The 16658-nt window shown below is 32.6% G+C and overlaps 1 protein-coding gene across 1 annotated transcript in view; it reads right to left on the minus strand.

Moving 5' to 3' along the window:
• LOC142318948 (mitochondrial ribosome-associated GTPase 2) overlaps positions 1–16658 on the minus strand; it is a 40436-nt gene continuing 23778 nt past the window's right edge. Inside the window, exons 6-8 of the mRNA XM_075355635.1 lie at positions 14918–15056; positions 10395–10624; positions 1–284 (exon numbers count right to left, since the gene is read on the minus strand). Coding sequence (XP_075211750.1) covers positions 150–284; positions 10395–10624; positions 14918–15056 — 504 coding nt within the window. The 3' untranslated portion in view covers positions 1–149. The remainder of the gene's footprint in view (positions 285–10394; positions 10625–14917; positions 15057–16658) is intronic.

A 16658-nucleotide genomic window follows, 5' to 3' on the forward strand; every position in this document is an offset into this window, starting at 1 on the left:
GATAGAAAATCATCTTATAATATCATTAAGAGTATTAAATTGCTAAAACAGATTATCAGTAGATCAAACAGATAAGTTTTAAAAGAAAATTTTTACACAGATTTGCTAGTAATGTTTACAATAATAACTAAACACAGAATTGCAAAAAACTATGTTTCCTTATGATAGCTATCATAAATATTTCGCAGTTTTTGTAACAGGTACAACAAATTTGTTCCACATTTTGCAGATATAGGTATTATTTCTTCATCACTAAAATGTTCTTTTAACTTCTCTAGATTATCCTGTAAATTAAAATACCAAAGTTAGATTAAATTAAAAATAAAATCCAAGATAATAACCATTTTGGGTTTTATATATATATATATAGGTAAGCAGTGGATCTTTGGAATAAATTGACCACCTATGTTAATACAATTACAGTTAAACCTCAATAATTTGAGCCTTACCTACTTCAAAATCTTCATTTTTCCAAATCTTTGTTCATTTCCCTCCTTCATAAAATCTCTTCAAATATTAAAGTAATAAATGCATTACTGAGACCAAGTTACTCCTCCTGATATGAGGAGTTTCTCCCCATTAAGAAAATTATCACAAGTACCAACTTCCTCCTCAAAGGGCTAATGTGCAGTGAGTACAAGGCACTGTATTGTCCTGGGAGTGATAACTGTCCCCAAAAGCAGAGGGCTTCTTAATTAAATTTTTTTTTTTTGGGAGTACACAAAAAAGTTTCACATCAGCACCCAAAATTACTGCAGTAAGCAATTTAGCCTAACAACATTAAATTTAAAAGTTTAGATAACAGTAATATAAAATACAGTAGACTCGCAATTATCGGAGTAGGTAATTGGGGCTGAGACCAACTCTGATATGGCGTATAAACATTGCTTCTCACTGTGATTGTCCTGCTTTATCAATCTATAGATCATAAACCTGCTGGTCAGGAAGATAAAAATCTTCCTGACCAGCTTGGTTGACAAGGACTAGGATAATCGTGAGCCTACTGTAATTAAAATGAACAATTACAACCAAACTTAAAAATTAAGTAACAATGTAATAAAATGAACAATTATCATAACAAAAGTTATCGTCATGTACAGCACCTATGATGTGTATGCTAAAGGCAAAATAAAACCACAATGAAATACAGTATTAAAAATCTAAATTAAAACAATAAAATTAACCATCTACCATACGCTATATGGCATAAATAGATTAGATACACTATAGTAATATTAGATATTTGAATATAAACAAACAGCGTTAAGAATCATAAAACATTTAATAATATTCCCTCATTGCTCTGCAACATATTTTGGATATTAGCCCCTAGTTTAAACGTCTGATGCAATGCCAGATAGCAGATGCAATTTATAAGGATGTTGTACCATTAATTGGCAGTCACAGCGAATATAAATGGGTGCATAGGTCTGAGTCATGAGATATCAGTGAGTGTGCCCTATTTGCAAAAGCAAATAACAGCCTCCTCTCAGTGGTTATTTCTGTGGATCTACAGTGATACAGAGTTAACTGGGCGAAGTTTATTGTTGATGGTAGCATTTCATTCATCGTGGCCCGTCCTCTTCAAAAACCAAGCAAGATCATCAGAAACAACATAATTAGTAAAAGGAGGCAGAAAACAAGCCTCTTTTGCCGCATTATCAATGGGCTTATTGCCAGAAATTACAATATGGCTGAGGAACCAGCAGAAGCTCACAGTTGTATTGCGATGAATCATTTGAGAAATAACACTGCATCTGATGAATCATTTGAGAAATAACACTGTATCCAACAGAAAACCTCTCTGGATTACATGCCAGATTCCATGAGTGCCTGTAAAGCAGAGGAGGGTTTAAGTAAAGTAGAACAGACAAGTATGTTTACGCCATTGCGTAAAGTTGCGTTTATTCCAATAAATTCAAGGTTATGGTCGAGTCTTGTAGTTTACATGCTTGGTAAATTATTTTTGTAAGGCTTATCTTATGTGTACTTTTAATATAGTTTGGTTTGGTTTGTTGTTTTAATTATCAATTTCTCTCAGGCTCCAGTTTGACTTACTATTGCATCATCATATTGGTGTCAGCTTATTTCTATCACATTATTTATTGCTGTTTAGTCTTAATATATATATTATTCTTAAGTGTATTTTATTCTAACCAATTTCAATATTGTCATAGTTACTAGAAGTCTCTTTCTCTTTGTCTGCCCTGATGTCATTTCTTCAACTTGTGCATACTCAGAATTTATTTTATCAGTCTTACATAATTCTTTAGTGGTCTGCTTGCTTGCAAATTATTTTTGTTTTGTCTTCGTTCCCGAATTCCACACATTTTCTTTAATCATTCTCATACTAACACTTAGACACTACTCTTTTTGTCAACACACACACTCTTCTGTCCATTGCTTTGTTCGCTTCCCCTACTTCTCACCACGCCACACTTTTAGCATTCTAGTCCTGACTTTCACGTTGTGCGGATCCACAAGGCTGGTGGTCCTCCAGTCTTGGAGGACCAGGCTGCGATGTTCTCTCTCTCGTATAATGTTTAAATACTTTCGTCGTCTTCATACTCTCATAAACGTTGTGGTATTCCCTGTCAAAATATTCTCTTGTTCTACTCGTCAGTGTTTTGAGATTTTACAAATTTCTATGTTCGTTTTTGCCTCGTTTCTTCGATAAGTTAATTTTCAAATTCTGTAGATAACGTCTCTGTTGAAAGTGGTTCAATTACTACAAACCAGCCAACTCTATCGACGCCGAATCTTCTCCAGCTGCTGATTACATTTTCATAGATCCAGAATCTCTCCAAACTCATTACTACAAATCTGAGACGCCACGTCTTGTTTCAACTTCTAATCACAAATTGTTACCTCTGTTATTTTTTATTCGCAATTACAGTCTACACCAAGGATAAACTGTATGTATATGTGCACTTTAATTTCACGAGTTCATTTTTTACCAATATACATGTGTTATTAAGGGATGTTCAAATCCTTCATTATTATTTATAGTAAACAGTTACGCTATTAGTAAAATTTGTGAAACATTCAGTTAATCGTACATTATACATTTCAATTTCAAGTTTGGTTTAGAAAACTAAAGTGCAGTCACGACAGGTGGCTTAAATAAGGTTATGTTATTATGTCATGTGCAACATATTTTATGTGCTTATTTATTACAATTTGTTTTTATTGTACTTTACTCTATCATTCAATTTAATGTAATTTGTTAATCGCAGAGATTAAATTATTATCTACTCATGAACTGAATTCATATTACTTCTCTTAAATTAATCTAAAGAAAATAACTCCTGATGTGAAGTTACGTTTTTGGACTTCTTTATAATTTTATATTTTCAAGAATGGTTATTTACCAAAATGAACTCTATTGATATGTTTACTTATTTCAATTTGATTACATTGCAATTATCTCTTTTTGTACTGGAATATTATTGTGGCCTTTTTCTACAACTAACTACAATTACATGTTTTAATTATTTAATGCTAAGTATGATGATGTTCATAATTCAGAAAAGACCAGTGCCAATGATAAGAAATACTGTAGTTTATTTTTCTAAGTTCATGACATTTGTTCATTGCTAATTTTCATTATTACAAAATATGTCAGTAATGCAACAGTTTTCCAGTTACACTATGTTTATTGATGTTATGTTCATAAGTATATAATTGTAACAAAAGGTGTTTTTTGTTCTTTCGTTTTCAGGCTTTGTTAATTGTAGATTTTCAAAATTATTATTTGAAAACTGTATGTTTATGTATTTTCTCATTTATTATTATTATTCATATGTTGATTCAGCTGATTTTTTTGTATAATTTCTGTATAAAATTAAGTTATGTTTATTTCATAATTTTCATTTAATTTTTTAAGGTTATGATTCAACATATGTTCAGTTGTTTTCTTTCTAATTAAAGTCCAATTTCTTTGGCAAATACGAGCTGTGTGTTCTTTTATTTTTGTTAACTTTACCCAACAAAGTATGTGTCAAAATGTTGCGCTAATTATACTAAAGTCATTAATAGCATACAACTCCATGATGAAAACACTGACAATGCTGGGGAAGGCCAAACCCACCAAGAAGGGTAATAAATGGTTATTCTAAACAGGTTGTTGTGTTTTATAACAGTCTCTTGCACTGGCTATAAAGTTCTACAAGCAACATAAGTTACACAATCATCTACACATAATGGGTGTTTGCATGCACAAGGTTATACGATTTATGGCTTCAGCAAATAAGGTAACATTTAGGACACTTTCCTGTAATATTCGATTTTCTATTGTGAAACTTTTGGATACAGTTATTCCAACTCGAATTCAAAATGAATGACTATTGAGGAAACCCTTTATAAGTGTAAGAAGATTCCCTTTTATATACTCCATTCATGCTGTGTATTTAGGATCCCTCTCCTCCAAGCTGTGTTGTATGCCTTTTGCATACCAAAAAATACAGCAACCAGGTGTTGGTGAAGTAGGTGTTTCGAATAACAGATTCGAGCAAGGTCTTTTCACAGACTGATGTTGGTGGTTTTTTCTGATGGACCACCAACTATCATATGGTTTTTTGGACTAGTAATTTTGGTCCCATAAGTATGGAGGAAATACAAGCCCCCTGTACAGAGTCCACACATACAGATAGAGGCTAGAACTAATTACAACTAGGTTCACCGAGGTGCCCAGAGAATATCGTTCAAGACTCCCTGTGTACAGCCATCCATCCATCAGCATGATAGTTTCCCCACTGGGTTACAGTTGGGTTTCAAAAGGTGTCACAACGAAACAATGTAAGATATTGTTATATTGTAATTTGTATAGTGTTTGTAGTATGGTGTATGTGTATAGTGTAAAAGGTTCAGCAGCTCAGTGTGTGGTGGGGAAAAACTGCAGAGGCTAGGGCTGTGGGGACGCCAATCCCCAAACTCTTAAGGTAAGTTTCCCCATCAAGAAACTTGTTAAGGAAATTAACAGTATTAGAATACAGAAATTATTTAAATATTTAAAGATCCTAGTGATACTCCTTGATTAAGCTAAGTTATGATGCTAGCTTCTTCTGTTAAATGTTCCGAAGTTAAAATAACTTCTCATTCAAATCTCAGGGAGAAGCAATAAAAGAAGTTAAAAGTGGAAGTTAGAGAATGAAAGAAGATAAATAAAATGAAGGGAAATGAAAATAAATTAAATGGATATATCAGGACTAAGCGAAATAAGATGGAAGGACAGGGTGAAATGAAGAGTAAAAAGATCACCATAATCTACTCTGGAAAAAAGAAAGGAAAAATTGGAGGCAATAATTATGAGGAATGAAATAGTAAAATGGGTGCAGAAAGTATGTTTATAAATGATGCAAGTATAAATACCAAAATTGAATTATGAAGAAGATATTAAAGAAATGTATAAGAGTAATGAAGATGTCATAAAATCAGAAAATATCTGCTGTAAGGCTGTTGGGAGACTGGAATGCTGAGAAATTGAAGAAGGAACTATGGTAGGTGATGAAATGAAGAATAGCTTTAAAGAAAGTAGAGAATGCAAAAGTAGTTAAGAAATAGAATCTAGAAAGTTGAAGAAACTGGAGGAAATAATGGTAAAAAACTAGTTAAGGCAATTAAAGAAAGCAAAAAGGAAAATGAGAACAGTGAGGAAATTTGGATAAGAATAAAAATGCCATAGTAAAAACATCAGAGGAAGTCATAGGCTAATATCAGGAAAATGGAGCAATAAAATCATGGGTAACAAAAGAAATGCTAAAGAAAAATAGAAGCAATATAAGAATAATACAAAAGGAAATGAAAGAGCGATGTATCACAGATTAAACAATGAGTTAAGAAGGAAAACACGAAATCTAGGGAAAGGTGATTAAAGGAAGAATGCAATGATATTGAGGATCTAGAAAAAAAAGGCAGTATGAAATGATGTATAGGAAAGTGGGTATTACATGGGGTAAATGGAAAGAGAATTATAAAATGAGAGAAATTGAGGATAAGGATGGTAAAATGCTATGAGAGGAGAAAGATGGAAGGAATATGTAGAGAACCTGAGGAACTAAACATAGAAAAAAAATGGGAGGTAGCTGAAGAGGATAAAGGACATTCATATTAAAATGTTAAGTACAGAAAGCAGTTAAAAGAAATTAATAAGAAATCAACTGGAGCAGATTTCCCATAGAATTTTATAATTGCTTAAAGGAGGAAGGAGTGGAAGAAATATTGGATGATGAAATACATAGGATATACAGTACGGGAAAATGGCCAGAAGACTTAGTATAATAATGATATATACTTAGTTATAATGATACATATTTCTTTTATTTTTATTAATACACCTTTATAATGTACCTTAGTAATGATACTTATTCCGAAGAAAACAAGTACCAGAAAATACATATATTTATGTGAGACAAACATCAGCAATGAAAGTAAATAAGAATGTGGCTGGATGGTTCGAAGCCAAAGTGTTAGGCAAAGATGCTGCCTCTCACTGATGCTGTTCAACATTTACATTAAGATATGATGGAATATATTAGATGAGAAGAAAGAATAAGTATAGGAGGATGAAAAATAAGATATATGTTTCCTGATGACCTGGAATTCTAGCTGATGGCACACATGCAGTTAAAAGATTGTTAACAGTCCTGGAGGAAGCAATGAAAAAGTATGAAAAGAAAATAGATATAGAAAAAAAAAGTAAAGTAATGGAAGTAAACAACAAAGAGGTTTTAGTGATAAGGATACGTGAAGGAAGATAGAAAACATAAAAAATTAGAGATATTTGGGTACTATAGTGACAGAGGACTGGAAATAAAAGAGAGCAACTTGCATATACTGTGACAAAGTGCAATGCAAATGAAAACAATGGCAATGGAAACCTTCAATAAGAAGAGGGAATTGCTACGTACTTAAAATCTAGATTTCAAATTAAGGAAGAGGTTGGCAAATGCTATGTACAGAGTATCTTGCTTCATGGTAATAAGTACAAATGATGAAAAAGATTTGAGACTTTTGAAATACGAATATGAAGAAGAATAGAGAAAATAAAATGTACAAAAGTGAGGAATGAGGAATTAATAAACAGGATTAAAGAAGTACGAGCACTTATGCAGGAAGTACACAATAGAAAAGGAAACTAGTTAAGAGATGTGGTTAGAGAAAAATCTAGGCTCAGTTGAAGGAGAAAGGAACCAAGGAAGAAGACTGAAGTTAAACGAATGAGGTGACAATTGGAAACTCAAGGAGGTGAAGGAAAAGGCTTCGGACAAAAATGGATGAAGACAAGTTGGCATAAAGGACCTGTCTTCAGGCAGAACACCAGATGATGATGATGACGTATTTTACATCAATTTGTTTTTCTTTGCTGTTCAAACATCAGGCTGACAGCCAATTATAGTTTCTGTTCCTTTTTACTATTTTGTACAAAGTAAAGGAAGTATTGTGATTACAAAAGAATTTAGTTTTCAGATTTCAGCGGAAATATGCATTTTGACTAGTTTCAGCATGTCTGTACATACGTTATATATCTTGTATAACTCAAAAATGATTAGCTACAGGATGTTGAAATTTTGGATTTAGGACTGTTATAACATCTAGTTGTGCACCTCTCCTTTTTATTGCAATCAACTGAACCAAAAATGTCCAAAAAAAGCCCAAAATCTAAAATAATTACATTTTGGACTTTTTCTTAACTGCAGTAATAAGCCCTCATTGAGAGCTTTTCAAAAATATATCATAATTGGTACTTATTTTCATTGGTTCCATTGTTATAGACAAATAACATTTTAATTAATGATTTTAATTATCTGGATCTTAGAAGGGAAGCCCATCGATTCAAATCAGATTTCATCTCCTTTTTTTTAATTTTTTTTTTTTTTTTAATTATACTAATTTATTAATAATTAACAACCTCTGATTGTAAAAAAAATTGCATGATTCAATAATAAAAAAATAAAAAAAATTTTTTTTAAATATCAGAAGTTATTAATGAAATAAAATTTAAGTACGTTTCATTTTTAAAAAAATGTGTATATATAATTTAATAGGAATACAAGGAAGTAATGTGGGTCCACATCAGAGGTTTTTATGATGGAGAAATTTTTTAATGTATATACAATCCGGACTGGGAGCTGAACCCAGAATTTTTTAAATGAATTAGGGTTTCATGGAGGCCCTCCATAAATTTCTGTGGGGGAGGTTTACTGTTTTTTTTTAGTTTTTTTATACAGTATACTAAAAATAGTTCAACAACTAAGAAAAAAGGTAATAATAAAGTAATATTTTATTACACAAAAAATTTCATATTGATTATATGAGGGGCAAATCAAATATAAACAAGATTTTATTTTTAAAACAAATTTATTTATTGAAAAATAAAAGGCAAATATAATTTATTTTTCTATAGTTTCCTGCTTTATAAACACATTTTTCCCAGTGAGAAGAAAGGTTATTTATCGCAGCATCGTAGAATGAAGGGGGTTGTGTCAGGAGTCAACTGCGCACGAATCCCTCCATGCCCTCATCTTCAAATCATTGCCTTCCTAGAGCTTTTTTAAGTGGCCCAAACAGGAAAATTAAAGGGTGATAGGTCCAGGCTGTAGGGAGAATGATCAAGTTGAGTCCAGTGCACTTCTTCTAGTTTTTCAGTTGGTCTCATCTTTTGCGGTGATGTGGAGCCCTCACCTCATTTAATAGCTCGCAGTAGTAAGCGGTGTTGTTTGTGTGTCGCTCATGCAAAAAATCAATTAGTAAAATGCCTTGTCAGTCGAAAAAAGGGAGGAAAGAACCTTGCCAGCTGACAGTCCAGTCTTGGCTTTCACTGGGGCTGCCTCCCCTTTTTTTCACCACTTCATACTGGCTTATTAAGACTGGGGAGTGTAGTGATGGAGCCACATTTTGTCACAAGTGACAATCCAACTCAAAAATGCATCACCTTCTTCCACAAACCTTGCTGTAAGCCTCTGACAAGACTTCCAAACATCAAAACTTCTGATCTGCGGTCAAAAGGCAAGGGACCCATCTGGCACATATATTTTGCAATTTTGGATACTCTCGCCCATCGATTATCTTCAAGAATGTCTCAAACCGTGCCAATGTTTTCATCTATAATGCTAGTCCACGGGTAGCGATCATGTTCCTCATTTTCCACTTGTTCTTGTCCTTCCTTGAACTCTTTATGCCAGGCAAACACACGAGTCCTTGACAATGTTTGGTCCTCAAACTGTGCAGTCAGTCAATCTCTGGAAAATTTTCATTGCTTGAACTCCTTCATGAGCAAGAAATTTTATAATTATGCGTTGCGCAGGAGAGGGCTGCACATGTTGTTCCGGCATCGTAAGCGTTAATAACAAATTGCTTGAGAATGTGGAATGGCCAGCTCTTCCCACTCATAATGACCCCACCCAAGCATACTAGAAGCGCGGGCCCAGTCCTACCAATCATAGATGCTCAGAAACAAAAATCCCATTTATATTTGATTTACCCTCGTACATTATAATCTCATCTTAATTAGGCCTACATTACAATACTGCAAACCTTATAAGTTGAAATTTTAATTAACTGAAAAAAATTATCTTAACTCTTGGGCAACTGAGATCTGACTATATCAACTCAAAAGATTTTTTGGGTCATTTCAATTTTGTATAAAATGTAGGCAGAAGTGGAAATACTGACTAATTGTAGTAAATTAATCCTAAATAGCACTACTTAAATATTAACTAGATGGTAACAATGTATAAAAATATCTTACTAAGACCATACAAGTTCTTAAAACTGTATTTTTTTACAAGATGTCATGCTATTATTCTATGCATATTATGTGCCATACTGAAAATGTTATATGCAATCTCATATAACAAACAGTCTCTTCTTAATATAAATATGGCACAGATATCTTTAAGAATAACAAGTAGCCTAAACCGGCGGCTTATTAGGGTAAGTGAAAAGAGTGATGATTTCCTTCACAAAAAAAATGTTGCCTTCCCCACACTGTAATTAACTATAAAAGTGACCTTTCACTCAGTTTACCACAGCCAAACTGGCTATACAATAAAAATCATTATTCTCAAAAAAAACAATTGTGATCCTTACACCTCAAATGATTTAAACCTGTCACATCAATAAGAAAAACTGGGGCAGACAGTAAAGTAACAAATTAATGAATCACTTTCTACGGAAAATAATACCATAAATATATTGCTTACATTATGCCGCAGATATAACATTGTCTCCGCTCAGCAGAAGAAACTTTATGATTATTTTCTATAAGTACTAAGTATTTTGAATTAATTTTCCCCATTGTTTAATTTACCAGATAACACTAAAACCATTTTGAAAGCTAAATTTTAAATTACAATAAACATAAATAAAATTAAACTGCAAAATATTATACTTACATTCGCAACTTCAAGATCCATTTTATTTGCCACTATCAACTGTGGTCGCACTGACAGTTCTTTATTGAATTTTTCTAGCTCATATCTCAGTTTTTCTACTTGATTCCACGGGTCCAATGCAATATCAACCATTATAATCAGAGCTGTACAACGTTGTACATGTCGTAAAAACTGTATTCCAAGGCCTCTATTCTTATGTGAACCCTCTATTATTCCAGGTAAATCTGCCACTGCAGATAGTAGAAAAATAATTTTCACAAAGTATATCATATTTATGGTTTATAATTATCATGCACAATAAATTATTGCTAATCTGTCATCACAATTTTAGAATGCTTTATATAAAATGAACAAGACTTGCCTAAATATTTAATCTAAATTTAACTTAGGGAAATTTATAAAAATTATGTTTTTATTTTAAACATAATTTGTTAATAATTTATGCAAAGATTTCATGAATGTGTCAATTTATAAAACTTGCAAATGCGTATTATTTCCACAACACATTCTTTTAATGTTACAAAGACATTTAATTTTATAAAGCTGTACTGGAAAAAAACTGCATGAACAAAACAGCTAAATAATGAACTCTGTACACCCTTGAAGCACTAAAATAATGTTTATACAATAACAGAAATAAAAATATTAAAAAGATTTAAACTCAAAGTGATTTCATTCATCACTAACAAGTCAATAATTACTGGGCAATAATAAGTCAGTAATTGCCAATTCACACGATATATTCAACACATTCAGAAAGTAACTGTGCACTTTGTTACCATGGATAACACTGACATTTTTTCTCTTCAGAATAATAATTTTGTTTTGTTTTTGTTTCTTTATAAAACATTGAGTGGGCATAATGTCACACTTTTTACCTTTTTTCCAAAATAACAATTAACAAAAGTCAGATCGAACCTCCATGCATTGTGCCTAGATATATCCAGAACAAACAGGTTTGGTGAACTGAATCTAAACAAACTTCACAACTTTTATCATCAAGTCATACCCCACTACTACCTCATTAGATGACATCTAGAGTTGTAACTTGGGATCTAGTCCCACCCTGGTGACCCCTTGACAGTCAGTCATGCAAGGTGTTTTAAGGGATACTCCACCACCAATTATTACTTTTTTCAAATAATTTTTTACTGACAGAGAGTAATTACTTAAAAATGGCCAATAACTCGAATAATATTTGTCACCAAGCAATACCAGAATTCAGAAAACGCAGCATTCATACACATTGGGCTGCCACTTAGAAGATAACATGCGATCAAAAGAATTGGAATGCCTTAAACCGCACACACAAACAAGAACAACACAAAATCCAAAATCACCTCATTTCCACACAATATAAACTTACTCACGCAGACTGGTAAACTAAAAATAATTACCTAATGGACCAACACAAAATTCTCATCATGGGACTGCAGGAAATAAGAAACATCAACCAGGACACCATGGAATCTCAAGGATATACGCTGTATATACCTGGGAGAGGGTGATGAAAAGTGTTCCATAGCTTGGAACAGGCTCTTTGGTCAGCCTCAAAATAATAAACTCTGTACAAGAACTCAAATCACAATCCCCAAGAATCTCAACACTGACTCTAAAAGCATCTAATAAAATCTACACCATAATAAATGCCCCTACCACCAATAAAAACAAATCTCTAAAAGACTGGAAAAAAAGCAGAAACGTTCTGGGACCTACTCAACCAGACCGTACGTAATATCCATAAAAATCACATTAAACAAGTAATCACAGACATCAATGCTCAACTAGACTGAGAAAGAAGATACTGACTGCAACACCATCCGAAAATGACCCACCCAAAAGACAACAAATGAAAACAGACAGAGACTCATCGATAGCTGCAGAAACCACAACCTAATCTCAGTCCACATCCTTCAAGAGGAAACCTCAAAAAACTCAAAACCTGGAAACATCCCAACTACATTAAAAGAGAATGACAACTAGATTATGTCTTCATGAACAAACACCACCACAAAGAGATCTAAAAAGGAAAAGTCCTCCGAGGAGTAGACACAGGCTTAGATCACATTATAGTCAAAATTAAAATTAAATTCACTACCCAAAACAACAAACCCCTTAAATTAAAAAAAAATAAATTCTTACAACCTTAAACAAATTGCAGAATTGGTCCCAATAAAAGTCCATAAAAAGCACCAATGGTGGAACAATAAATGCAAGAGAACAGTGGAAAAGACATGAAGAATGGTTATTACACCAATCCCAAAAGCGTGAAGCATCCTTCCAAAATCTAGTAAAACAAAGAAAAGAAACCACCAAACCCTAAAGAATAAAAAGACAACACCATAAAGACACACGGAAATCAATAAAATAAGAATTCAACAAAATGCAGTTGCAAGACTACCACAAAACCTTCAAAAAAACAACTCAAAAATACGAGCACCCAACCCTACTAATGAAGGATGAAAACTATAATCTGGCCCATAACAATAAAGACAATGCAGAAATCCTAGCTAAACATTTCAACAAACTCCTAAATTGTGAAGAACCGACTGAATTCCTAAACTTTGATGCCAGTACCCCAATAACACCACTGGAAAACATCAAACCTCACAATAAAAGAAGTCTATGAAGCACCGGATTAGATAAAGCAGCAGAAGATCGGACCTTTGTAGAGATCTGGAAACATGCAGAAAGACCAGCAAAAATTTCAACAGCTTGTCAACATCTGGATCAACAAAGAACTGCCAGAACACTGAACAAAACAGACCCTAACAACTACAGGGAAATCTACTTTCAGACACAACATACAATATTCTTTCAAGAATCATCCTCAACAGGATCAATTGACAACTCAAGAAAGAACTAGGTGTATACAAGGGAGGTTTCAACCCTGGAGGAGCTGTCCAGACCAAATAATGAGTTTCAGGCTAATAATGGATTACAACAGAAAAAGAAAACAATTATGAAATTTGAAGAATTTTGTACTTTTGATTTCTGTAGACAAGAAAGCATACAATTGCATACACAGAGAATTCCTATTAAAAATTCTTAAGACTCCTCAGACTACATCCCAAATTAATAAACATGATAAAACTGACCCACACTGTTTTGGGATCAAAACAGGACTGCGCCAAGGAATCTCACTGCTACTATTCAACTGCGCTCTAAAATGGTGGTGAGGGAATGGCTCAAAAAATGCCTCCCAAAAATAAAAATAGGCCAAGAAATCAAAACAAACTGCTAAACATAGACAAAGCTAAAACACAGATACTAGAACTTCAAAATTGGTCTCAAAATGTCATTCGAAAAGTCAGAAATTATATCCCAAAAACCAACACAATTAAAAGAAGTAATCATAAACGGTAATAAAATCAGAGTAGTAACCCAATTTAAATACCTTGGAAAAATAATAACAAACAACCTAAATGAAAAGATCTCGATCCAAACAAGAACAAACAAATTAGCTACAGCACAAAAATTAACCTGGTACACCTACAGTAAAAACGTCTATCAATAAAAGTAAAAATAAGACACTACAACACAGTTATAAAACCCAGAAGCCACATATGCAGCAGAAACACTCTTCCATCTGACCGAACATCAAAGACTGACAGACTTCAGAAAATTGAAGGAGAACTGGAAGAACCTGCATTAACAAATGTACCAGAAAGATGAGCAGCAGTGGATTGTGTTTGAGAAAGTCATATACAAAGAGTTAGAACCCATCACTGATACCATGCATAAGAAGACATAAGGATTCTTTGGACACATCATGAGGATTCAAGATTCGAGACTTCTTGAGTCAGCTGATACAGTACAATCTCATCTTGAGAAATACCAAGATAAGATCCAGATGATCAGAAAATACGAGAGGATCTGAAGGAAATTAGCCTTACACCAGAGAACACCACAGACAATATTAAATTAAATGAAAAAAATCAAGGACGAAAACACTTGCTTCATACTCGCAACAAAGAAGGAAAGAAACACACAACAAGTACATTTTCAACACCAGAGGGAGAAAGAAGGTCGGAACATATGAAAAAGTACTACTAGGAGGACTGCAAGGCCCAAACAGTCCCTTCGAAGCGATCTGCTACAGTGATCCTATGCAGTTATAAAAGATGAAAAAAAAGAAAATTTTGAGTGTGGGTTGGATGGACTTAATAGAAGTTGAATTATGGATCCAAATCTTCTATAAATAGATAATTAACAATTCTGTAATAAATTTCATCAATTAACTCACAGATGCTGGGAACAATTAAGCTTGATTCCAATAAAATGGTGACAAAATGGTAACAGACCACAGAAAGTATCTTTATCAAACATATAGTACTTGCAAGCAAATTAACTTAAAATAATCAAAAAATATATAATTTAACTTTATTGTTAATGGATTTTTTGTTTCACAATTAATTTTTTTTTAAATTTGATTTTTAATTTTTATACACAAAAGATTATGAATTTGTCCTTAGAGAATATTTTCAGAATAAAATGCGTTAAAAAAGAAACAAATAACATACCACAAATTTGTTCATAATCACTATATTGAACAACACCAAGATATGGCTGTTTAGTTGTGAATGGATATGGAGCAATCTTTGGTCGAGCTCGAGATATAGCTTGCAGAAGAGTACTTTTGCCTGCATTCGGAAATCCTAGCTACAATTATAAATACAAATTTATAATATAACATGATTTGAATGTACTTGTAACATTCACAATAATCAATATAAATCTTTTTTTTTTTTAAATTTAAATATACATTATTCATTTTTGACACTAGTTTATCAAAAAAAAGTTAACATACAAAATATTAAACGTAAATACAGACTACAGTCTCATTCTGATCTTGCCAATAATAAATAAAAATATAGATGATGCTTTGCCATTTGCAATCTCTTTTTCTGTTTTTAGTATTATAATTTAAATCTCATACCTGCATACATGATCTCTCTTTTAGCTACTCCATACACTGAAGAAATATCACATACACATGAGATCTTCCTTGACAATCCTATAGAAATATTATTCTAATACACTAATCACTAATACTACAATACAATTTCACTAAAAGAAAGATGATGCTAAGAAGAAGTTAACTTGATTCCACTCTACGCAAACACATGCTGATAATGGTCATCTTTTCAATGATACAATGGTCATCTATTTTCTACAAGAGAATACTAGGCATTGTTAGCTTGTATTTTGTAAGTAGATATGATACTGTGAGTGTTATAATTAGGAACTTCAGAGTGCTTTTTATGAAAAGTTACAGGAAAGTTTCATAATTTTTATTTTATACACTCACTTAAATAAAAAAACTGCAGTCTAAAATAAATATGTAAGTAATCTAGACAGATATTAGATTTAGACTTAGGATATTTATTGAGGTTTATCAGATAGGCACCTAATGAGACAGGAAACAAATGTCCTTGAACAGTACAACATGTATATTTGTTATCCCAATGAATCCCAATGAAGAAGCAACCTATCTCATTATTGGAAGATAACAGCATGCACTTGTGAATGTAATATGGGTGTGACTCATGCTTTTCTCACAGCAAGTAGTAAGAAAGATGAAATAAAGGATAATGATAAGTAAGAGGGAAGAAGAAGAAGATGAGCGATCCGCATAGGGACAGACTATGTTTGAATAGAAATCTACATTTAAATAGTTATATACATAAAAAAATTGGACAGAACTGTTACATTTGTGTGTCAAAAAATTTTCCTATGGTAAGGATCACATCATATTTCAGAAATCTGAAATACTAAACGAGCAACATGAACAGTTTAAAAAATCTTTTATCATCTGGATTCTCTATTATTGTTTAAAGGTCATGTATCGCTGATAATTATGTGGATAAAATTTTCAATACTGCTTTGCATTAAATATCTTAAGCTTATGTCAATGAATAATTGTGGCTTCAAATATCCTTGTCAGAAATATAACATTGTACCTTGGAGAGTATTAAAAAAATCTGAGCTTTCAGGATGTACAAAAAATGGACTGTCACACAATCTGTACACAAAATCATTGTTTGGTATCTTTAAATATTATTCATGTAGGCCAATAGTGACAGTAAATTAAAAATATTATGTCTCCATACATCTGTATTTATAAATAAGCCACATTTGCAAAAGAAATTACCTTTCATTCCTAGAAAAATATCAAAACTCACTTCCATCAAGTAATGATGGAAGAACAAAAGAATTACTTTCATGTAACACAGTGTAGAATATTGGCCTCAAGAGTAAAAT

The sequence above is a fragment of the Lycorma delicatula genome, chromosome 2, assembly GCF_047948215.1.
Source record: "Lycorma delicatula isolate Av1 chromosome 2, ASM4794821v1, whole genome shotgun sequence".
NCBI lineage: Eukaryota > Metazoa > Arthropoda > Insecta > Hemiptera > Fulgoridae > Lycorma > Lycorma delicatula.